This window comes from Papio anubis, chromosome 7 (genome assembly GCF_008728515.1).
Source record: "Papio anubis isolate 15944 chromosome 7, Panubis1.0, whole genome shotgun sequence".
Lineage (NCBI taxonomy): Eukaryota > Metazoa > Chordata > Mammalia > Primates > Cercopithecidae > Papio > Papio anubis.
The window spans coordinates 55,917,933-55,944,581 of record NC_044982.1 but is presented as its reverse complement, the minus strand read 5'-3'; the positions used below and the strand labels follow the sequence as shown (position 1 = coordinate 55,944,581).

At 33.9% G+C, this 26,649-nt stretch overlaps 1 protein-coding gene across 7 annotated transcripts in view; it reads right to left on the bottom strand.

Moving 5' to 3' along the window:
* The window catches only part of MAP4K5 (mitogen-activated protein kinase kinase kinase kinase 5), a 107,023-nt gene that overhangs the window by 55,439 nt on the left and 24,935 nt on the right, over nt 1–26,649 (bottom strand). For 4 of the 7 annotated variants that reach the window (XM_021941197.2, XM_017961156.3, XM_003901777.5 and 1 more), the window contains exons 3-8: nt 24,861–24,918; nt 10,765–10,855; nt 10,235–10,299; nt 7,037–7,092; nt 1,043–1,090; nt 911–953 (exon numbers count right to left, since the gene is read on the bottom strand). In XM_021941197.2, coding sequence (XP_021796889.2) covers nt 911–953; nt 1,043–1,090; nt 7,037–7,092; nt 10,235–10,299; nt 10,765–10,855; nt 24,861–24,918 — 361 coding nt within the window. Of the gene's footprint in view, nt 1–910; nt 954–1,042; nt 1,091–7,036; nt 7,093–10,234; nt 10,300–10,764; nt 10,856–13,060; nt 13,205–24,675; nt 24,747–24,860; nt 24,919–26,649 lie in introns of those variants that run through there. The other 3 variants (XM_031668123.1, XM_009211516.4, XM_031668124.1) reach the window with 3 other exon arrangements.

Below are 26,649 nucleotides of genomic sequence, written 5' to 3'. Positions count from 1 at the left end.
AAAATTTTAGTTCTTTACAGTACATCAAACAACATTTTTACTTTCACCCTTAGGCATGGCAGTATTAATAATTCAAATATTAATGTTAGAAAAATGTATATAAATTGAATACCGAAATCTCTTCTTGCTTAGTTCACAACACACTTATTAAAAAAAATTTATTGGCACTTTACTAGAATGAAAATGTACTTTATTAAGAATGAAGTTAACAAAAAATATTTTTATTATATACACAATGAAGTTAATTTGGGAAAAAGAGAAAAAAAGCATAAAAAATAAAACGCATGGGAAAAACACACACCTATATTCCTTTTATCCTAATATAATAAGGATAGCATTCTGGTACTATTTTTTTTACAGTCATTTTTTCTATGTATAAACTTTTTAAGTGTTGTAGTTAAACATCATTGTATTGTAATCCCTGCTACTTGGGAGGATTAGGTGGGAGGATCGCCTGAGGCCAGGAGTCCAAGTATACAGTGAGCTATGACTGAGTCACTGTACTCCAGCCTGGATATCAGAGTGAGACCATCTCTTTCAAAACAAACAAAATAACACATAGAAATACGTGGTTGTAAAATACTAAATAAATATACAGTCCATTTTTGTCATTTAACACACCAGATTTTACTCTTACAAATTCATAGATATCAATGATTGAATAAATTTATCACAGTTTAACAGTTTTTCTATTGCTAGACTTATGTTTGCATTTTTTCTACCATAAGTAATATTATCGTTTATGCTTCAGTGAATATGGATTTTCCAACTTTAGGTTTAATTTCCTTAAAATGAGTTTTGGGAGTAAAATTACTGGATCAAAAGTTAAACATTATTGCGACTCTTGATATGAAAATGAAAAGTGTATAATGTTAATTCTCATTTAAAATTTTATAAAACTTTAACATACCTAATTTTACATCACCATGGTCTGTCAATAAAATATTAGCACCCTAGAACAAAAAATACAAATACTATTAAATTAGCATCATAAAATTTCTTCCAATAGAATTGGCAATTTAAATGTATTAAATGAACTTACTTTGATATCTCTATGCATTTTGCCTTTAGTATGCAAATAGGCAAGACCCTAAAAGTTAAAAAAAAAAAAAAGTATCAGCAAAACTGTAAATGTGACTCCTAAATTTTCTACTTAAATTCTTATCGAATAAGAAAAACTAGACTGTCTATTTTGGGGAGAAAAAACCCAGGTAAGTAAATCAATGTTTACTATATTTTAAAGATTTGTTTTCGTTTTTGAGACAGAGTCTCACTCTCTTGCCCAGGCTGGAGTGCAGTGGCAGCGATTTTGGCTCACTGCAGCCTCCATCTCCTGGGTTCAAGCAATTCTCTTGCCTCAGCCTCCCAAGAGACTGAGATTACAGGCATGCGCCACTATGCCTGGCTAATTTTTGTATTTTTTAGTAGAGGTGGGGTTTCACAACTCCTGACCTCAAGTGATCCACCCTCCTCGGCCTCCCAAAGTGCTGGGATTACAGGCGTGAGCCACCACACCCGGCCTGAAGATTTCTAATTTATTTTCTGATAAACATCAGAAATATTTCACTAAACACAATCAAGATACCGAACATATTCATTACCCCTAAAAGTTTCCTTATGTGATGCTCCTTTATAATTTTCCCATTCTTCCCCACAACCCTCACAAACACTGATCTGCTTTCTGGCACTATAGATCAGGGTTTCAAAGTTGTTTGACTATTCTAGGTGTTTTGCATTTCCACAGCAATTTCAGAATCAGCATGCCAACTTCTTTAATAAAAAGCCTTCTCAAATTGTGATTGGAGTTGCACTGAATCTATAGATCAATTTGTGAAGAATTATCATCTTAACAGTACTGAGTCTTCTGGTCTGTGAACATGGTATAGTTCTCCATTTATTTGGGTTTTTAATTTCTCTTGGCAGTTTTGTAGTTTTCTGTATGCAGGAGTTTATGCATCTTTTATCATATTTACCCCTAAGAATGTATAACATATTCTTTATGTTATTATATGTTGTATTATTTCAATTTCTGATTGTCCGTTGCTAGTATATAGAAATCTGATTGATTTTTGTTTATTGGTAGTGAATATTTATTGGTAGTGATTTTTGTTTATTGGTAGTGAATATTTCTAGCCTCACTTATTAGTTCTAGTAGCTACTTTGTAGATTTTATTCCATTTTCTATTTAGATGATGATGTGGTCTGTGAATAAAGAGAGTTATACTTCCTACTTTCTAATCCAGATACCTTTTATTTCATTATTTTCTCTTTTTGCACTGGCTGAAACCTCTAGGACAATGTTGAAAAGTAAGTAGTAAAGGCAGACTTCATCACTCTGTTTGAGTGAGCTTGGAGGAAAAAACATCCCGTCTTTTACCATTAAGTATGATTTTATCATAGATTTTTCACACGTACCCTTTATCAGGTTGACCAAGTTCCTTTCTATTCCTAGCGTGTTCAGAATTTTTTATCAGGAATGACTGCTGGATTTTGCTAAATGCCCTTTCTGTGTGTATTTAGATGATAATGTGGTTTTTCTTTTTTAGTTGTTAAGATGAAATGATTTTTGGATATTAAACCAACACTGCATTCTGGAATAAATTCCACTTGTTTATGATGTATTAACTTTTAAAATATATTACTGGATTACCTTTGCTAAACCTTTTATATTTAATGTTTACACCCAGGTTTATGAAGAACATTAGTCTGTAGTTTTGTTCTCTTGTAAGATTGTTGTCTAATTTTGGTGTCAGAATAATGCTGACTCAAAATGATTCGGGAGTTATTCCTCACTCTTCAATTTTCTAGAAAGGTATATATAGGATTGGCATTATTTCTTTCTTGTATGTTTGGTAGAATTGACTGTATGGCACCATCTGGCTTGGAGTTTTCTTTGTGAGAATACATATAGGATTATTCAGGTTACTTATAATTGAGTGAGCTTTGGTAGTTTTTATCTCTTGTTGAAACTGCCCATTTTATCTAAGTTGTAGGCTTTATTGGCATAATACTGTTCATAATACTGTCTTGTTATTTAGTATCTGTAAATTCTGTCTTGACATCCCATCATTCATTTCTGATGCTGACCACTTGTTTCTTCTCTTTTTACTTTTTTCCCTGATCAATCTGTCTAGATGTTTATCATTTTTATTGCTCGTCTCAAAGAATCAGATTTTTATTTCATCGATATTCTCTATTACTATTTTTCTCCTTTCCATTTCTTTTATTTCTAATCTAATCTTTTTTTTTTTCCTTTCTCTGCTTACTTTGCATTATATTTGCTCATCTTTTTCTAGCTTCTTAGGTGGAAGCTGAGGGTATTAATTTGAGAGTTTCTATTTACTGCTATAAATATCCCTGTAAGTACAGACTGAATATCCCTTATCCAAAATGCTTGGGACCAGAAATATTCCAGATTTCAGGTTTTTTAGTACTTGCAGAATATATACTGGTTAAGCATCCCTAATCAGAAAATAGAAAATACAAAATGCTCCAATGAGCATTTTCTTTGAGCATAATGTTGGACTTTCTTAAACATTTCTTGTAGGATGGGTCTGCTGGTGATTTGTTCTTTCAGTGTTTGTAAGTCTGAAAAACTCTACTTTGTCTTTTTTTTTGAAAGAGATTTTCTTTAGGAATAGAATTTTAGGTTGACAATTTCTTTCCAGTACTTTAAAGATTTTCCACTGTCTTCTCACTCATTTCTAACAATAAATCTTCCTTGTCTTTGTTCTTCTGTATATCACAAGTCCTGTTCTGAACTCTTCTAAGATGTTCTAACCAAATAAGCAATTTGATTCATGTGTCTTAGTGTAGTTTTTTTTCATGTTTTTTTTTTTTTTCTTTTTTTTGTGCTCAGGGTTTGTTGAGCACTTTGGATCTGTGGGTTCATATTAATAGTTATCATCAAATATGGACAATTTTCAGCCATCTCTCCCTTTTCTCTTTCGTTTTCCTTTTTTCTCTTTGTCCCTCTGTTCTTTTTTTTTCCCCCCCTCATTTTTGTCCCTTTTTTTCTGTTGTCCCTTCAAGGACATCAATTATATCCATATTAGGCCATTTGAAATTGTCCTACAGCTTAATGATACTCTACATTTAGAAAAAATTATTTTTTCTTTCCATGTTTCATTCTGAATATTTTCCATCTCTATGCCCTCAAAGTCAAACTAATATACATTTTTTGCAATATTTAATCATCTATTAATTTCATCCTTTGCTAACTCCATCAGACACTGTGGTTTTCATCTCTAGAAGTTTGACTTGGGCCTTTTTTATACCTTCCATATCTCAACTTGTTAAGCATCTTAAACAGTTATTATAACTGTTTTAAAGTTTTTGTCTGCTAATTCTAGCATCTCTGTCAGTGTGGGTTGGTTTTACTGATTTTCATTTTATTATGCTTCTTTGCTTGTCTGGTAATCTTTGAGAAGACACCCAACATTGTGCATTTTACTTTGTTGGGGCTGTATATTTTTGAATTTTCAAAAATACTCCAATACTCTGAAGTACTCTCCAATACTCTACCTTAAATACTCTAACTGGCTTGGGACCCCACCTGGGTTCCTTCTCCCTATACCGTGGCCTGAAAACTTTCCAAAGGCCATAAGCTGGGGCAACTATATGGCTTCCCTGATTTGTTTCCTATTTTTCAGGCCTCACTGTCCTTCATTACCTGACGTTCAGTTTCTTGAAAATCACTGTTTCATATATTTTGCCTACTTTATTTGATTGTTTTGGGTGGCATGGTAAATCTACTTCTTGTTACTCAATTTTGACCAGATATGGAAGTTTATCTGCATAATAGAATTTTAAAACTGGAAATAATCTTGGAGGTATTCCCTTCCTAAGCTTCATATTAGGTTTTTTTAAAAAAAAATTTTCTGTATTTTTTGTGGGTAAATAGTAGGTATATATTTATGGGGTATTTATTTGGTACAGGCAGGCGATGTGAAATAAGCACATCATGGAGAAAGGGGTATCCATCCCCTCAAACATTTATCCTTTGAGTTACAAGCAACTCAATGACACTCTTTGTTATACTAAAATATAAAATTCAGTTATTATTGACTATAGTCACCCTGTTGTGTTATCAAATACTAGGACTTACTCATTCATTCTTTTTTTTGGTACCCATTAATCATCCCCACTTCCCCCGCCACCATATCAAATCCCTTCTCAGCCTCTGGTAACCATCCTTCTACTTTCTATGTCTATGAGTTAATTGTTTTGATTTTTAGATCCCACAAATAAGAAAGAACATGTGATGTTTGTCTTTCTGTCCCTGGCTTATTTCACTTAACATAAGGATCTCTAGTTCCATCCATGTTCTTGCAAATAAGCCTCATTTTATATACTCACGCATTACATAATAGGGATGCATACATTCTGAGAAATGCATTGTTAGGCAATTTTGTTGTGCAAGTATCATAGAGGGCACTTGCATAAACATGGATGGTATATACATATAGCCTACTAAACACCTAGGGTGTATGTATAGCCCTATTGCTCCTAAGCTACAAATCTGTGCAGCACATTACTGTACTGATATTGTAGGAACTGTAACACAATGGCAATTACTGTGTATCTAAACATATCCAAACACAGAAAAGGTACACTAAAAATATAGTATTAAAACCTTATGGGACCACTGTTGTATATGTAGCCCACTGTTGACCGAAATGTTATGCAGTGCAGCATTGTATTTTGGGAACTAGAACTATATAAATGGTTAAGGTCATAAACCAGCGCCAGAGTACAAATTGAACTTTGTTTTTTTTTTTTTAATTTTTCACCCTCACTCAGTACTTTGTTTAATACTTAGGGAAACAATGAACTCTGGAAATTAAAATACAAAGAAAATGAATTTGTCAATAATTCCCTGCTACCAGTGTATGATTAAGTTTGTATTTTATGTAGATACAATAAAGTAGGTTTCTATGTTATGCAAATGTTACAGGAATATACACACACATATATACATATATATTATACATCTCTCTCTCTCTACATATAAATATATATATGTCAGATAAATTAATCTGATTTATCTCTAAGATTTGGCAGTGGTTATGTCTTTTAAGGCATGTGGGAACCAACTCTTCAAAACTGACTAGAACTTTTTCCTAGATCAGCCCACTCTCCCATTTTGAAAAAGATGAAAGAACAACGCATAGAGTATCAATTTCATTTCTAAACAAACTACACAATCTAGGAAATGTAGGGATAGAAGAATTAATTAACAATTATCAGTTGTAAATTACAAAAATACAAACCACAATCACTACTACTTATTCCCTCCTCCTAACTTAAATGCCTTAAAGTATATAAACAAAATTGTTAATTACTAATTTTCTCAGTGAGTAGTCTTTCAGGGCTCTGAAAAAAATAAACAAATTGGGAGAAATACCACATACTCTATATCTTTATTGAATATTCATAACCTATTTTAGCATACTTAAAGTTCTCACAGGCCCTGAAGTAAAGAAATCTGTTTAATGCAATGTTAACCAAACTTACAAAAAGAGATTCTGCTATCATTAACACCTGTTAATATCACATAGAACTAGGGTTTTCAGATAATGCCTTGGGTTAATGCTGTGCTAACTTATTTCATTTCAAGAGAAATAGTAAAAGCCCCTACGTCTCATGGAAGAGATTCCTTTTACTGCCATAAACTTGAAGAGAACACTTAGACAACTTGTTACCATTGAGAGGTTTGGTGATTCATTCTTGAAAACCAGTTTACATAACTGAGGGCCAAGTGCTATAAAGCAGAATACCTCACATGACCATGGTGTGCATCAGCATCAAAGTGGAAGTCCACATATGATCACTGTATATGTCGGCATCAGCTTAAATGAATTCATGTGATTCATTCATGAAAGAAGAATAACTAGTTTTACAGAATTATAAGGGATTAACAGAAAAATCATTTTGTTTTACCCTTTCCCTTTCTCTTTAAGACAGACTATCATTTTATAGTTATCAATTGTCAACTTAGAATTGCCTTTCTAACTACATTAAGAAAATACAGTACCTGTAAAGTTTCTCTGCATACATAGGCTATTTGCAATTCTGATAATGGTCCAGTAACTAGAAAGAAAAAGAGAACACAATGTTATACAATTAAACCTAACAGATTAAAAACAGTCTACTTAAAAAATGACAAACTAGGCCAGGCGCAGTGGCTCACGCCTGTAATCCCAGTACTTTGGGAGGCCAAGGCGGGTGGATCACGAGGTCAAGAGATGGAGACCATCCTGGCCAACATGGTGAAACCCCGTCTCTACTAAAAATACAAACATTGGCTGGGCGTGGTGGTGCGCACCTGTAGTCCCAGCTACTTGGGAGGCTGAGGCAGAAGAATTGCTTGAACCAGGGAGGCGGGAGTTGCAGTGAGCTGAGATCGCACCACTGCACTCCAGCCTGGCAACAGAACGAGACACAGTCTCGGAAAAAACAAAAAAACAAAAAAACAGACAAACTATTATAAAACAACTTCTATTTATATAGTTGGATGATTTCTCTTCTGATTGTGAGGATGTATTATTTTTGTCATCAAGAGACAAAAACGAAAGGTAACACTGAGAATTTTTTCAAATGTACTTTAAAAATAAAAGATTTAACTCCATATAACTTTGGTCCGTGAAAATATTAAGCACTCATGTGCAAAGCATAGTGGTATGCATCATAGGAAGGTCTATAGAAAGCAAACCTGAATAATTTTTCAAAAATGAAGAAATACATATAACTAATTAGTGTTACAGAGAAATAGAGAACCATAAAGAGATTGACTGTTCCAATATATAAAAAGGCATCATATACTTTTTTAAAGATCAAGATGCTATTTCTTCAGCATAATTCTTTACCACACCTATCAAAACAGAGAGGCTTGATCTAGTACCTTATCTAAGAATTTAAAAAATAACCATGTCACTTTCGGCAACCAGATCTCTCCCTAATATGAAATATAAAATTCTTCTTATTTCAAGAACTCAACCAGAGGTTTTGTGACTATGCCTTTCAATACCATGAGAGTAATTCTGGGGTGTATCTACTGACAGTGAAACCAAATCAGGTAATCATGGGTATTTTTCACCTACAGAAGTATTCTACTGCATATTTTAACCACTGGCTCTCTTTACCCATTCAGGAAAATAAACTTCTGATTCTTAGTAACATGATAAATAGTAGTAAAAGAAGAAAAGTCACTTTATTAACAACATCTAATTATAAGTGTAGATTTTCTTGATTATTATGCTATCTAGTATACTAACTACCAGGATGGGTACTACTTAGGTTCAATTTAATTCAACAAATATCAGGTTTAGTAAGAGAAAGTCAAAATTTTGTGAAAAAAATAAAATTAATGTTTCAAAGCTATTCTTTAAACTTAGAAGTTGCAAAACAAAGAGCCAGCTATATAGCTTGATTTTATCCATAAGAGTGCTCTCATTTTATAAAAATTTAAATGGATAAAAATTACAATTACTGAATAAAAACTCTTCATAGAAAAGACAGCTATTTATTTATTTATTTATGAGAGTCTTGCTCTCTCGCCCAGGCTGGAGTGCAGTGTCATGATCTTGGCTCACTGCAACCACCGCCCCCGGGTGCAAGTGATTTCTCCTGCCTCAGCCTCCCAAGTAGCTGGGATTACAGGCGCCTGCCACCACGCCCAGCTAATTTTTGTATTTTTAGTAGAGATGGGGTTTTACCATGTTGGCAAGGCTGGTCTCAAACTCCTGACCTCGGCCTCCCAAAGTGCTGGGATTACAGGCATGAGAAGATAGCAATTCTTTATAAAATCATAGAAAAAAATTAAATCCAGTGGCACAGAGAATTTTAAATCCATATGCATAAGAGATAGCCTGAATCATCATAATTTGTGTATTTGTAACAGTTATGTGATGTTAAACATTTTTGTTAATAAAGACGTAGTGATCAGTGTTTAGACATCAGTCAGAATTTTTGTTATGGATTATTTGTTGTGACAAAATTAGATAATTATGACATTTTAAAATTGATAATTAAGTACTACATTGATAAGCTTTCATTATAATTTAAAAATTTACTTCTGAGCTCTGCTTTCCCTCTCCTGTGGTAATGATTTAATCAACTGGTAGGTATTCTTTCATTTTGCTATACATTTACATTGTATATTTATACTTATAAGAATATAATTTTTAAAAGCCTAAGTATGACCAAGTATGTTATACATACTCTTTCATGATTCAATTTTTCCATTTAAAAACAAGCCTTAGGGATATATACCCAGATCAATAATTACGAAGTAACTTCATCTTTTTAAGTGCCACACAGTATTCCATATTACAAGTTGAAGAGTAGTTTATTTAACCACTGCTCTATTGATTGACATTTTAAAACTAAGCTCTGTAGTTACAACCTATTATTTGAAGTGAAATAGCACTTCTGTTTTTATATCTACTGTGGCTGCATTTGTAAACTGCATAACTAAAATTTGATAAGGTTTCCAATATAAAGATTTCAGCATAGAAACTTTAAAAATATTTCACATAATTCTTCAAAATGAATTATAAAATGAGTAGCTGCAATGGGAGTTTTACTATCCCATATCCATGTTAAACAAGGAGAAGAAAAATTATAAGGATCTACGTTTAGTCTCATAAATTCTAGAAATTCAAGAAATTGCCAGCAGCAACAAAACAAATTAAAAGCTAAACAGTAGAGCCAAAACTAAAACTTTCTAAACAGTATTAGAAAGTAATGTCAAATTCAGCTCAGAAAACTGCCTAAATTAAAGGAATACTAAATAAAATACTCGAAACTTTAAAACATACATATTAATACAAAAATATTACAGTAACAAGTAAATTGTTTTTCTGGTTAGCAGATTAAGTTATTAAGACAGACATGTAACTTCCTTTCTGTGAGTTACCCCTTGCATTTCAATTTTTTTTTACAAGGAAATTTAGGAAGTTTCATTTGTAGATAAAACACTTTCCTAGAGATTATATTTAAAGAGTAAAATTTGGATTATATAAATACTTTTGCATTTCTCAGTTCGGGCTCAGGCAAGTTTAATTGACTAACCAATAAAAAATAAGTATCAATTTCTGTTATGCAGTGCTCCGGGAACAGAAGCATGCAAAATAGTAAGTCTACCTGTTAATATCCGTGGTTAACTGGAAATATCAAACAACAATCATTAAAACCAAAGTCTGTTTAAAATGTAAAGTCAAATTAACAGTACCATGGTAAATGTCTTGAAGTGATCCGCCACCACAGTATTCCATACAAATCCATAGTTTTTCCCGACTAATATGAAAAAGAAAGAAAATTGTATTAGCTAGTAATCCTCAATCACTGAAATACTCTGAGGCTCTCACTCTTTAGCACACCAAGGTTCAGGATAGACTGCAAAGTGCAACAGGAAACTGCCATGCAATCTTGCTATAATATACAGAAAAGCACATTAATTTCAGCTTTGTTCCCAACTTAAGTGGTTTAGAATATGATCAGTTTTATAAGTTAAAACACTTACTTGTAATCACTTATAATGTTTCATTAAAATTGCCAGATAAGGTACAACTGTAAAAATGGGAGTACCATTATTAATATATAATAGGGGAAAACCCTAGAAATAGGAAGACTCTAAAAAATTTAGAACTTTGCAGTGTTTAAAAACATACATATACAGTAGCACTTGCATGGAAGGGAGAGAGTGTAGTAGCAAAGAGTATATAAAATACAGAGAGAGATGATGCTTTTTTTCCCTCTTACCTAAGGTAACTCCCAAAGTAGGCAACGATGTTACAATGTTTACATTCTTTAACCATAAATATTTCTTGTTGAATCAAAGAAAAATCATCTCCTGGAAAACAAAATAAATTGTTTATCATGTTACTCAAAATCTCTACATATGAAAAGAAGGAAGGAAAACTTTACAATAAATATTAGAGATGAGGAATTAGGCATTCTTAACACTTCAGTGAAAATGCAAACTGGTAGAATCTTTCCATAAAGTCAGAAGTCTTTAAAATATACAGAATCTTTAAACCCACAATTTCACTTACAAGTTTTTTTTTCTTAAGGAGACATGTACAAAGACAGATGTTTACTACAGTATGGTTTAATAATGCAAGAATGGTTAAATAAATTATATTACAGTGTGTTGTGACATGAAAATAGGTTTATATTATGTGAAAAAGGAGATTATGTATTATTTTAGTATACAGAAAAAGTATTTCAAAAGTAACTTTGCTTTCTTCCTTTTTGGTCTGTATTTTACAATTAGTCTATTACAGACTCATATAAGTTAATTAGAAAAAGCTACATTAGGCCCGGCACAGTGGCTCACGCCTGTAATTCTAGCACTTTGGGAGGCCAAGGTGGGCGGATCACTTGAGGTCAGGAGTTCGAGACCAGCCTGGCCAACATGGTGAACCCGTCTCTTTACTAAAAACACAAAAATTAGATGGGTGTGGTGGTGGGCACCTGTAATCTTCAAACTTGAAAAGCAACTTCCAGTTTAAAATCAGTGGGCAACACAGTAAGCCTCTCTTCCCCCCACTAAAAAAAAGTTCAGTGGTGTCCAGACAGACTCTGGCTCTAACTCAAAGTCATCTTAGAAAAACACACAAGGCCAAGAATGAAAAACTCAGCAATTAGGTCTTAGATAAATAAACAAAATCTTCACACAAGTCAGAGATATTTTCTCCCTTTATACTTTCAACTTTTCCAGTTCAAAACCAAAATAGAGCTTTAAATATTCTTGCCATGCCATTAAAAGCTTTTAAAGAACCTATCACTACTGATGTGGTTTAAACATATATTTAGCTTCATACAAAAATTAGCTGGGTGTAGTGGCAGGTGCCTGTGGTCCCAGCTACTCGGGAGGCTAAGGCAGGAGAATTGCTTGAACCTGGGAGGTGGAGGTTGCAGTGAGCAGAGAGCTACCACTGCACTCCAGTCTGGCCACAGAGCGAGGCTCTGCCTCAAAAACAAAACAAAACAAAAATTCACACATATATTTAGTTTAACTATTAATATGCCACATTTATTTGTAATCATTAGAGCATTTTTTTAAACAGTCAATTCATGTAAACATTAACTGATAGTTCAGTTACAGAATTTCATGTTAACAATTTTAAAGGGTTAGGGAAGCCAAACAAGGGTACAATCTTCTAACTGAATGAATGTCTGACAGAAAACCTTTAAAGATAATCTAGCTTTTATTTGTAAACTGGGAAACCGTGTATTACATAAATGGTCACATATACCCTAAACATAAGTGCACAAATGGCAACTTGTTACAACTGAAAATGTACTTCTTAATGGTTTGACAATAAAAGAGGATCGAAGGAGATAATCCAAAATAGAAGATGATCTCCTGTTACTCATTATCAGTTTAGGCAGAAGCTGTGAGTAAGCCCTGGAGGTAACAGTAGAAAGTCTGCCTATCTAGGTGCAGACGAAAGGCCCTGCTTTCTGTGTTCACTCACGGGAACCAGAACGCTTTGTTCTTTTATATCACTTCTCCATCTGAGCCTTTTCCATCATAGCATTAAAACAACTTCTTTATGCATGCTGATTTCCCTCAAATGGGCTAAATTCTAGCCCATCTTTCATGTTTGAAAAAATATGAATTATAAAGCAAAGAAGAGTAAAGCAGCACATAATTTTGTTAATATATGTGTATTAGTCCTTTCTCACACTGCTATACAGAACTACCCAAGACTGGGAAATTTATAAAGAAAAGAGGTTTAATTGACTTACACTTCCGCATGGCTCAGGAGGCCTTACAATCATGGCAGAAGGGGAAGCAGGCAAGTCTTACATCGTGGCAGGTGAGAGAGTGTGTGTGTTACAGGAACTGTCAGACACTTACAAAACCATCAGATCTCATGAGAACTCACTATCATGAGAACAGCATGGGGGAAACCACTCCCATGATCCAATCACCTCCCACCAGGTCTCTCCTTCACCACCTGAGAATTACAATTCAAGATGAGATTTGGGTGGGGACACAAAGCCTAACCATATCAATATGTTATTCTTTGGATTCCCACCTACTCACTTTTAAATGTGCACAGAAGCCTTATATCTGAGCTGTGCTGAAAAATTCTTCAGTTAAGTCTGGGATTTAGAACAGATTTTCTCACACGAGTAGCTTCACATATGGTGCCTAACTTCTCAATCGTGTGTAAATTCTTAAACTGACCTGTAAAAGTCAATAATATGGCTGAATTAATACTACTAGTAACAAACTACTACCTCTTGGTAGTAGTTTTGAGTTCTGAGTTCCACCCGCAACTGTGTTCCCAGCAGCAGGTATGTGAGGTTTCTACCACGGAAGGTGAGATCTTGGTGAGAGTGAATGACAACTTTTCACAGCTGTAGCTGGAAGCAAGAATTCCCAAGCACAGGTTATTAATAACTCAGATGTTTGAACTCCAGCTTCAGATATATTCTTCATATATCTGCTTCACTATTATATTATTTGAAACTTTAATGCAAAGAGAGTAAAATCTTCTGTGAACTGAAATTATACCACGGAAGAGACTTACATAAAGGTAATATTTTTGTAGCTTATCCTGAGAGGTAGGTAAGCTAAATATGGTTATCATAGATGTAGCTATTCTTTGATGGCCTACATCAGCCTCATAAAAATAATCTGAAATTTGGATAGTTGGTTTTATTCTTTTAATTGCGTGATATGCCAAAATAATATTACTTTCCACTGAGATGTGGCATAAAATCCACTAGGTTCAGAGAACTTAGGCTTGTAGGTTCCAGCCCTGTTGCTCACCAGCCTGGACAACATAGAGAGACTTCGTTTTCACAAAGTAATAAGCTAGGCATGGTGGCACGCACCTGTAGTCCCAGCTACTCAGGAGGCTGAGGTGGCAGGACTGCTTGAGCCCAAGAGTTTGACGTTGCAGTGAGCTATAATCACACCACTGCACTTCAGACTGGGGAACAGAGTGAGGGCCTGTCTCCAAAAAAAAGGTACTTGCTTAAAGAAGAGAAATTTTATTCTTCACACCCTGGCAATGTAAGGATGAGACTAGTTGAGAACCACAGAGCCCCTTATCTTATCTTCAGTTTTGACTATATACCTATTATTTCCATCTGAATGTCTTGCTAGTACCTTACATTTAATATGTCCTAAAGTACCAATATCTTTTCTTAAAAACCAATATTATTATTATTATTATTATATTATTATTATTATTTGAGATACACTCTCGCTTTGTCACCCAGGCTGGAGTGCAGTGGCGTGATCTTGGCTCACTGCAACCTCCGTCTCCAGGGGTTCAAGTGATTCTTCTGCCTCAGCCTCCCGAGTAGGACTACAGGCACGCAACACCACACTGGGCTAATTTTTGTATTTTTAGTAGAGACGGGTTTCACCATATTGGCCAGGCTGGTCTCAAACTCCTGACCTCGTGATCCGCCTGCCTCAGCCTCCCAAAGTGCTGGGATTACAAGCGTAAGCCACCGCACCCAACCCAATTTAATATTACTAAGACGTCAATACTACCCAAAGTGATATAAATAGCTACACAATCCCTGTGAAAAATTCTGGTAACTTTTTTTTTTTTGCAGAAATAGAAAATAATTATTCTAAAATTTGTATAAAATTTAAAAGACTCTCCATAGCCAAAACAATTTTGAAAAAGAAGAATAAAGTTGGAAGACTCATGCTTCCTGATTTCAAAACTTACTAAAAGCTACCCTAATAGAAACAGTAGGGTACTGGCATAAAGACAGACATATTTAAAACCAATGGAATAGAACAGAGAGCCCAGAAACAAACCCTCACGTAGTACATGGTCAAATGATCTTCAACAAGGGTATCAGGACTACTTGATGGGGAGAGGGCAGTCTCTTCAACAAATGGTGTTGGGGAAACTGGATATCCACATGCAAAAGAATGAAGTTGGACCCCTGCCTTAAACCATACACAAAACTTAAAATGATTTAAAGATATAATTGTAAGACCCCAAACTATCAAACTCCTAGAAGAAATCACAGAAGAAAAGCTTCATGACATTGGATTTGGCAGTTATTTCTTGTATATGACACCAAAAGCACAGGTAACAAAAAACAGATGAGACTACACATGAAATTAAAAAATTTTTGTTCACCAAAGGACAAAATCAACAGAGTTGAAATGGCAACCTATGGAATAGGAGAAAATATTTTCAAATCCTGTATCTAAGAAGGGTTTAACACCCAGAATATATAAAGAACTCCTACGACTCACAACAAAAAATCAAATAATCTGATTTTAAAAATGGGAAAGGACTTGAATATACATTTATCCAAAGATGACCTGCAAACAGCCAATAAGCACATGAAAACATGCTCAACATCATTAATCAGAGAAAAATAAAACCACAATGAGATATCACTCCACATCCATTAGGATGGCTACAATTAAAAAAAAAAAAAGCAGAAAATAAAACTGGTTAGAGGTGATGTGGAGAAGCTAGAACCCTTGTACATTGGTGTTGATATTGCAAACCAGTGAGACTGCTACAGAAAACAGTGTAACAGTTTCTCAACAAGTTAAAGGTGGAACTATCACATGACCCCAATAATCATGGTTTTAGGTTTATATCCAAAAGAACTGAAAATAGGATCTCAAAGAGAGATTTGTACACCCATGTTCATAGCAGCACTATTTCCAATACCAAGAGGTAGAGGCAACCCAGTTTGACAGAATGTCTATCGACAGAAGAATGAATAAAACTGTAGTATATGAAAAATATCCAGACTTAAAAAGGAAATCCTGCCATATGCTGTAACATAGATGAACCTTGAGAACATTACACTAAGTGAAATAGGCTACTCAGAAAAGGACAAATACTGTATGATTCCACTTATATGAAGTATCTAAAGGAGCCAAATTCACAGATACCAACAGAATGGTGGTTACCAGTGGCTGTGGGGGGGCAGCAAAGAGGAGTTGTTGTTTAGTGAATATAGAGTTTTAGTTTTGCAAGATGAAAAATTCTAGAGAACTGTTTCACAACAATGTAAATATACTTAAAACTCCTAAATGATGCACTTAAAAATGATAAAGACAGCTGGGCATGGTGGTTCACATCTGTAATCCCAGCACTTTTGGAGGCCGAGGCAGGTGGATCACCTGAGGTCAGGAGTTCAAGACCAGCTTGGCCAACATGGTGAAACCCTGTCTCTACTAAAAATATAAAAAATTAGTCAGGTGTGGTGGTGGGAGCCTGTAATCCCAGGTACTCGGGAGGCTGAGGCAGGGGAATGGCTTGATCCCGGGAGGTGGAGGTTGCGGCGAGCCGAGATTGTGCCACTGCATTCCAGCTTGGGTGCCAAGAACAAGACTCTTGTCTCAAAAAAATACAAAACAAAAACCAAAAAAACAAAAATGGTTAAGATGGTAAAGTTTATGTGTTTTTTACTGAAATTTAAAAAATATTAAAATGTGAGCATAGCCTAATTTAATCATTTCACTACAATTGGATGTTTAAATGAAAATATATATATATATATATATATATATATATATATATATATATAAATTTCTTTCTTTTTTGAGACAGGATTTCATTCTATTGCCCACGGTGCAATGCAGTGATGTGAACATGGTTCACTGAAGCCTCGACATCCTGGGCTCAAGTAATCCTCCTGCCTCAGTGTCCTGAGTAGCTGGGACTACAGAAGGAGGCTGCCATGGTCTGCTAATTTTTAAAAATTTTTGTAGAGACAGGGTCTTACCATGTTGCCCAGGCTGGTCTTAAATTCCTGGGCTCAAAAGATCCTCCCACCTTAGCCTCCCAAAGTGCTGAGACAACAACAGATGTGAACCACCACTCCCAGACCAAAAATAAATAAATAAATAAAGAAATAAATAACTTTTAAAACAAGTATTTAAAATAAATATGCAGTAACCTAAAAATTTGTATATCATTTACAGCAAAATTACAATGTAAAAATTAGATCTCTTAATATGTGCAATGGAAAAAGTTTTCTGTACTAGTAAGTACTAGATACATTTCTGAAGTTTATGAAATAATGTTAAAGTATCAAAATGAAAACTAATTTTAGTGGTAGTTCATTGTACAGTGAATAAATTAGTAGTACTTTTTCAGAAAATCAATTAATCCAATGCTAAATATTCAATCAGCTAATTTTTAAACAACCATGAAAAATATAGTGACACAATGGTGGCAATCTTGTGAATATGGTTGTTTTGGTTCATAATAATACTTTTTTTTTTTTCCATTGAGTGTAATGAATGTAGAATGTTAAACAGAAGACATTAGTAAACAACACTAACCTTTATTCATTTTCTGTATCTATTATTTAAAACCAATAAAATGACATTTGGGACATGTATTTGTGCCTTCAAATTAACATTTCCCATTAATTCAGACTTGAACTGTCCAAACAGTGAAGATAGGGTACAAATATTTTACTTTACAGAATATTTTTAAAAATCAAGGTTGTTAGATTTTTGAACAGAAATTCTGAAAAGAACATACCACCTAACCAGAATAGATGACACTTGTCCTATCTGGCCAAACAACCTACCTTGGGATTTCTTTCAAGAACTTTCACAAGGCAAACAAATGGCTGGTTTAAACCTCCATATACTTCTTGACTTTTTAAGATTTACACTACTTTCTCTGCTTATACTTTCAGGAAACAGGATAAAGTATCCCCTGAAAGTCCAAGGAAAGCTTTAAACATCTATTGAAAGATATTTAAAGATTCCTATTTATTTCGAAAACTGTCTACAGAAATACATTTAACTTATTAAAAAATACTAAACTATTTTATAAATATTTCTAATTTGCCATTTTAAAAGACAAGCAAGGGAACAAACCAAAAGGGTATTGCATTAATCATCCTGGGTAGTGATGCATTAAATTCTATCCCTGTAAGCAAGGCTGACAATATTTAACAAACTGTAATTTTCATAAGCTTAAAATATTATTTTGTAGTTTCACCATAAAAGAGGGGTAATGGAAGAAGGAGAGAGGGAAGGGAAAGTAGGATTCTGATGGTAAAAGTTTTCCCACAAACTTTGTTCCTGTTCTGGCTGTTGGCCACCTACAGACTTGTTGAGCAAACTGAGCATCTGTAAAATGAGTTAGATGGTAGGCTGAAATTCAGACAAAAGACAGGAAAACATAGTGGCATGAACCATCATATTATCTGCCTGGTCTTATAGGGCACTCCGGATGTCTAAGCAAAGAGATGGAAAACGCAACTAAAACTCACAATGGTATCACTGGTGGTATTATTTTCAATGCTAATCACTGGTAAGTCAAACTCTATTTAATGTTACCATTTGTAAGGTGGTGACTTTATTTAGTAAGTTATCTACTATAAAAAAAATGTAAAAGAAATGGTTAAATCATTCCTGAAAATAATCATTTTGCCTGTATCTACAAAGAGCAACAAGAACATACAGACATAGGAAGGAATGCTGACTTCATTTTCTTTTACAAATATTTTTGTGGCTAATTAATAAAAGCGATTTTCTCTGCTAACCTATTTTCAACTCTAAGGCTTACTGTAGCATTTTTTGACTGTTAGGAAGACCTTCAAAAGCATCTGTTTCAGTAAAATTTTGAATACAGCATTATGAAATTAAATTGCCAGGGGCAAGTCAGTAAATACAATCTAGGACTCTAAAATTACCATAAACTTTAATATCCTATTTTTCACCACAGGGAAAAGCACGTTAAGTTTACAGCTGGAATTTCATTTACTTAAAAAAATTTTTGTTTATGTTTTACTAGACATGTTTTTTCTAAGTCATACTGGCAAATAATTATCTTTTCATGTCTAAATACAATTTTAAACCAGTTCATCTGTTAAATCAATACAAGAAAGCACTTTTGTATTATGCTGGCTTTAGTGCAAGTTTTTGAAAGCTGCTGAATACAGTTGAGAACTCATTTTTGAAATACAGCAGTCTCCAAAATTATTTGAAGTATCTGAACTGAATGTTGGGAAAATTCATTAGCATACCATCATATTTTTAACCTAAAGATTCCCTTAAGTCTGTTCCAAAAATGTGAAAAATACCATCTACTTTGGCTTTACCGACAATGCTAAAAGTCCACTGATTTTCCACAAAAATTCCACGGCAAAAAAAAGACAAATACAGGATGCCAAAGATATGAAGAATTTGTTTTGAAAGAAAATTTAAGACAGTAAGTCCTTCAAACTCTCAGGGATATGAAAGGGGAAAAAAGATTACAGGTAAATTAAGGCAACCAAATGAAACAGAATGCTGGTAGAGTTAAGGGGGGAAAAGCTGTGTAGACATAATACTTGCATAGAACTAATAAAAGCACTGGAACCAACAAGGAATAGAAACAGTATTGGGGGCCAGGCGTGGTGGTTCATGCCTGTAATCCCAGCACTTTGGGAGGCCTAGACGGGCAGATCACTTGAGGCCAGGAGTCCGAGACCAGCCTGGACAACATGGCGAAACTCTGTCTCTACTAAAAATATAAAAATCAGCTGGGTGTGGTGGCATGCGCCTGTAATTCCAGCTACTCAGGAGGCTGAGGCACGAGAATCACCTGAACCCAGTTGGCAGAGGTTGCAGTGAGCTCAGATCATGCCACTGTAGTCCTGCCCAGGGCAACAGAGAGAGACCCTGTTTCCAAAAAAAAAAAAAAGTAACTGATATGGCAGACTTTAAAAATTCATTACTTTCCAAAGTAATTAAATAAAAAAATTCAAGAATCTTAAAGTTTGTTGAAATAGAGAAAAAATCAAAACTGCAGATGAAAAAAAGCAGCTCATTGTGTCTCAGGGAGAAAAATCTGTAGAAAATTATTGAGACCAAGTTATATTCTGTTGAGATTACTAATTTTGAAGACAAAGAAAGAAATGCCAGCTTTTGCTACAATCAAGTAGTAACAGCAAGTTATCTACTAGGGGAAAAATATCAGGTAGGCCTTACAGTTCTTTCCAACAATATTCAAGGCAAAAAAATGTCTATAGAGTTTTTTGAGGGTAGAGGGAGAAGAACATGTAATGCAATCATTTTATACCTAGTCAAATTGTCATTCTCATTCAAAGGCAACAGAAAGACTTCTGCAATATTCTTTTGTAGGAAGAATATTTATTGCAGTGTCCGTTATGTGCTTACACTGTCCCAAGTGGTGAAATATAGCAGTGAGGATAATCACTATTCTCATGGCTCTTACATTCTAGGAGAGAGACAAACACAATATATACATATAAACAAACAAGAAAAGTATCAGGCACTCATGTGTCCCATGTGACGAACTAAAATAACAAGTTCACTGCATAGGACACAAGAGGATTGGCCTCTCTGGGGATATGATATTTATTTAAGCTGAGGTCTGAATGACCAGGAGCCTTCAGAGCAAAGGTCTTGAAAAACAGTTACCTCAGGCAAAAGAGAATAATTGTTTTAATCTTGGACTGTTTAAATAAAAAGAAAACAGAGGCATAGTAGAGTAGGGAGAAACATGCACGATGAGCTCAGAGAAGTGGGGAGAGCAGATCATGTAGGGTTTTATAAAAAAGGCTAAAAACCTGAGTATTTTTCTAAGTTGATATGAAGGCTTCAGAGAAGTGTTAAGCAGAAGAGTGCGATGATATATGATTTATGTTTTAAAAAGTTCACTCCAGAGGCTTTCTTGAAAATAGATGGTGGGGAATGGGAAGTGTAGGTGAGGAAACAGGCACTAGAAGGGTGGAGATGGGTAATAAAGACAAGTAGATGGATTCAGGATGTGTTTTGGAGGTAGAGCTGAGGAACTTGCTGACAGACTGATTCTTGAGCACAAATAAAAGCGAGAAATTGAGGTTAATGCCTACATTTTTGGATGGGTTAACTGCTTAGGAAAATGGGGAAGAAAAGCAGGTTTGAGAAGAATAATCAATTTATGGATTTAAATTACAATATTCCTAATACTGGAAAATCTTTTTGACAATATGATTTAGCCTATTGATAGCTGATACTAAGTAGGTGAGAATGCAAAGGAAATGGCATAAAAAGACCAACGGTGGGTAGTAAATCTATTAAATAAAAACCTAAATCTAAATAATTGGTCATGGCATTTATAAATTATAAATATTACATTTCTTAAAAGAAGGTACACATACTAATACATACTCATACCCTAGTACAATCAGAAAGTTTCTGGGCTAAAATCCCCAAATAAACCAACAAACAGTTGAAAATTGGGGGGATGATGAGGCAGGAAGAGTATAAATATGCAAATTTCAAAGTCTGTAAACCCAAGAATTCAATAGATGACTGTTTTATTTCTTAAACTGATAAACTAAAACAGCCACAAATGTAAGTATATTATTCAAGGTCTTACAAGTCATTCTCTGACAAAACTACAGAATTGTATCTTACAAATTATCAGCGATAAAAATAAAAGAAACCCCCAGCCATAATTTTTTTTTTAAATTTAAGAAAATATTAAAAACAAAAACAACAACAGAAGTAAAATTAAACATCTCTCTAAACAATATAATAGTGGACAGATTCACATATTAAAAAAAAAGAAAGATTCAGATTGGGTTGTAAAACAAAAGTCAAATATAATTTTTTACAAGAGAAACATCAATGACCCAGCAAGGATTAAAGTATAATGATAGGCCCAGGTACACCAGGTCTATCCATTTGTTGTATGCCACATAAATATAAACAAAAAGAAAGGAGGGTTGGCAATATCAATGTTGGATAAAGTTATATTCAAGGTAAAAAGGGTATCAAAGATCATTAAGGGAGTGAATGATTAAAGATGAAAGATACAAGTCACAATAGTAAGGGAAAGACTGAAGCCATTGACCAATATGAGTGACTAATGCATTATACATTTATTCCATTATTCTATCTCCCCCACTGAAATTCAAGTTCCATGAGAACAAGGTCTTTGCCTTTTTGTTCTCTTCTACATTCCTACCCTCTAGAACAGAGCTTGGCATATATTAGGTATTCAATAAATATTTATTAAGAAATGAAAATATAAGGTAAACATGAATTTTATGGGTCAACTGATACACATATAATACATTAAGCAGATGTGCCACAAATGGAAGGAGAAATGGACAAAATCACTCTAGTGGAAGATGATCAACACTTCTGTCAGAACCCATTTATGCCCAGTGTTCCATTATTGGAACGCTAAGCATGTGAGAGTTACTTACATCCTATGGCTCAAGTTCATCGCCAAGGTCTGATTTTTCACACGTCTGCAATTCAAAAAACTGCAAACTCCAGCATAAATGGGTTAACGTTTAAATGAGTAAACAACATTGGAAGCACTATCCTACAATGTGAAAGTCCAGGCCAAAATAACATTCTATATGATATATCTGTACAGTTGCAAAAACAATGAAAAACATTTGAAAACTGCCAGAAAAATATGAATTCTGTAAGACTGCCAGAGACAAAATATAACCAATAAAATCAATGTCTGAAGTAAATATCTATAATAACCAGTTAGACAGTGTAAGAGGGAAAAAGGAAGCCTCTCCCAATAGCGATAAATACCATAAATATGAAGATGTGGCAAAAACTTTCCTAAAGACCTGAATAAGAAAAAACCTTTACTATTGTCAAAATGCCAAATATCCTACATCAATCTATGTGCCTTTTTTCTCCTCGATAAAAATGATTTTGAAGTTCTCCTGAAGAAAAAAATTTTACAAACAGAAAGGAAAATCTGAAAAATAAAAGGAATGAAGACTATAATATGCAACAAAAGTTATAGTAATCAAGACCAGGATAGTATTAAAGTAGGAATAGAAAAAAGAAAATCACTGGAACAGAACACAAAATCTATGCTTACAGGGAAATTTAGTTTATGACAACCAAGGCACTTCAAATCTGTGGATAAGAGACTGAATCTATAGTAATGGCATTGGGAAACTTAGCCATTTGAAAAAATATATAGAGAGAGTTCTCCTTCATCCCTTAGAACAAACTTGTTCCTGATTGAGCAAATATTTAAATTTTGGAAGAAAAAAAGGAAAAACTGGAAGAAATTACAGTTTAAAATTGTTATAGTTATCTAGGAGAAAAGGCCTACATACAGGGAAATGGGGAATAGAGAAAGGAGGACTGACCAATTTGTCTGAGAGAAAAAAGAAGACTTCCACACGGGAAAAAAAAGTATAAGCAGAGTGAAAGACAGAAGACAAATTGTGGGAAGTGTAAAATACATGATAAAGAGTCACTATCCTCAAAGTGCAAACAGCATCTAAAATTCAATAATAAAATACAAATAACCTGATAGGACTGGGGCAAGGCATAAGAATAGGCAACCAACAAAATTTTTAAATAGCCAAATACTAAGATCACTTCATCAATATTTACTGAACTTCCATGTTATTCTTTTTTGGGGGACAAGTTGAAATATTACTCAATCTTAATACACGGGTTACGTCTAACATAAAATAATCAGTAGCTTTTACAAAACAAGGCAGTGAGAAATTCCAGCCTTTCAAAGGAGTCTTAACTTACGATCCTTGCATTTAATCCTCACATTTTAAGTAATCATACACATATTTTTCTTTTTTTACTGAATTGCCTTCTTATGTTAGTTCTAATATATGGTTTCTTGAGAATTCAGAATTGCAGGATGTAAAAAATATACTCATTAATTCATTATAATGAACTATATTAGGTTGGCAAAAACTGCAATTACTTATGCATCAACCTAATAAAAAATAAGCCATTCCCTCAAGTCAAATAAGTGAAACTATGCTGTAACAAGCCCACTGCACTCGCTTAAGACGGAAAAGGGATAAATATCTTCGTTTTCTCCGAGAGCACAGGCCAGTACTTGGACATAACTTGAATAACCATCCTTGAACATAATTTGAATATTTGCTGTAGTGCCTTTTCCAGGAGAGGCAAATGCTTGTATAGTTCTGTTATATTCCCTATTTGTGTTAGTGACATTTTGGAGATCATTTTAAACTTACTAGGTGGCATTTAATAAGAGGATCCTAAAAGAGTATTATTATAACAATTTCTATTTGCCAGGAAAAAAAAGATATTGGGACATATCTGAAAGCTTATTTTTAGTGTTCCAGCATATGCTGCTTCACTACTATTATCTCTTTAATGAGTCACATGTATAATGATTCAAATACTGTGTTTCAAAAACAAAGTCATTTTAACTGCTCAAACTAAGAAACTGGCATAATTATGGTCGTAAACTTACCCTACATGCCTAAGTTTATGAACCAGCAAACGAACATATCACCAAATATTCACTTACCTGGTCAAAAAGTACTACTGCACTCATTAGAAACTTTTAGGATACCAAAATCATAAAACCGTTTCAAGATTACAGTTTTATTTTCAAAGCCAATTATTCAGTGTGTTTTGAAACAAGCAGTCTTCTGACACACAGAAGTGTTAATAAAATAAGCACTAAGCTAAAACCAGAATTAACAAACCTAAATCAAAGGGAATAGCTGACAAACAAATGTCATCATACCAAATATTCACCCCCAAAAAATCACTGAATACTTTCCTAACCAAATTCTCATAAAAGCTAAACCTGAAGTTCAAATATTTCACTATCATCTTAAAAGCAAATTAACAATGTCAATGTGTCTTCCAATTTTGAATGTGGACATGTCAAATTTTATTTGGCAACAAAACTGTCATGTCAAACTCACCTTTAACTAACCACCTCCAGGGGAATTTAATTGAAGATATTCTACTGACCTGATAGAAAATACAAAGACTTCTTTTGGGAAGAAGGGAAACAAGGAAAGAAATACGGAAAATAGTTTTAAGACCTATATTTACGAACTGCACAAGAAAATTGTTCAAAAATTGTCTTGAGGGTTTTAATACATACCAGGCTCCAATTTAATGATTTTTACTGCAGCCAACTCTCCTGTGTGTACATTTCTGGCCTAAAAATAATATGAAAACAAAAATCTTGTTAATTAAAAAGCTTGTTAATTACTTTAAAATTACTTGGTACTATGTTAATTGCTTATCAACCATACTTTTATCAAAACTAAAAAACAAAATATTTCCAATAAAATGAGCGTACTCATTTTCCCATTAAAGAAAAATATAGATATGACACAAAAGTGTTTTAAAAATTACCATTAGTCCCACCACTCAAAAACAGCTACTGTTTAAAATTTGGTCTACTTCCTCGAAGGCTTTTCTTCAGCCTTGGGTTAATATTTTTAATTTTAAAAATCTCATGGCTTTTATTTATATCAGAAAACATAATCATAGGTCATTAAACTTTTTTTTAAATCATCTGTATCTAACTACCTAGAGAAAAACAGTGAACATTTCAGTGTATATGCATCTCTTTCCTGGTACACATATGTATACGCATGTGCATTATGGAAGATGACCCCATCATAGTCTTCGACGACATGATTGTGAATGCTGCCTGATTTTCCACTGATAGGATATATAATTTAACCAACCCTCTATTGTTGGACATTTACAATTTTAATATTATTTGCAAGTTATAAAAATAGGGATAAATATATCTTAGCTTTGTTATCTATCCATAGCCTTATTTCCTTCAGTTAAATGCCTAGAAGAGAAACTATTTACTATTTAACAAAAAGTCAACAAACTTACTATAATTAGCACTACAATGACTATCACTACAAATATTTTACCATAGATCAGCTTATAAGGAAGGCAACCTAGACATACAATTGTGAGATCTAAAGGTATGTGGACTTATAATGGGTATGTTACCATATTGCTCTAAAACACTGTGTAAATTTATATTGTCATCGACCTCGGATGTCAAATCCACATCTGCCAAGACTTACTGTAGGTAAAAATTAAATGATTACAACATAGTCCATATAATAATCGTCCTTTATTGCTGGACATAAAGGATGTTATATATAGTCTTTTCATTATTTAAGACATACTTGTTTTAAATGGATTCTAAGATACGATATTACTAGGTCAAAGGTTGTGAATATGAACACATACCATCAAATAGTCTAAAAGCATTTTATCACTATATTCTCTTTGTTAATATGAGTGCTCATTTTCATCGTACTCAGTGGTATATCATATGTGGAAATGGAATTTACTAATTTATGACCTTTTTCATTTATTATATTAGATTTGAATATCAACTTTCAAATGGCAGAAAAAACAAGAAAAAGACATGATAAAATAGAAAAGTATAGTTACACTAATTTGCCAAATTAAATATGTCAAATTATCAGAGGAAAGAAGAGAAAAAGGGAAAGGAATAGAAGAATGATAAAATAGGGAAGAGTGCCTTCAAAGAGATCCTTTTAAAAATGACACACAGAGGGTGAGATAAAGAATAGAATGGGGGAGAGATATACAGAGGAAAAGACACAAACAGAAAGAAAAATAAAAGAATCTATTTTTTGTTTATTTGTTTTTTGTTGTTTTGAGACAGGGTCTCACTTCTGTCACCAAGGATGGAGTGCAGCAGCAGGATCTTGGCTCACTGCAACCTCTGCCTCCTGGGCTCAAGTGATCCTCCCACCTCAGCCTCCCAAGTGGCTGAGACTACAGACATCTGCCACTACATTCAGCTAACTGTTGTATTTTTTGTAGAGAGGGGTTTTGCCATGTTGCCCAGGCTGGTCTCAAACCCCTGGGTTCAAGTAATTCGC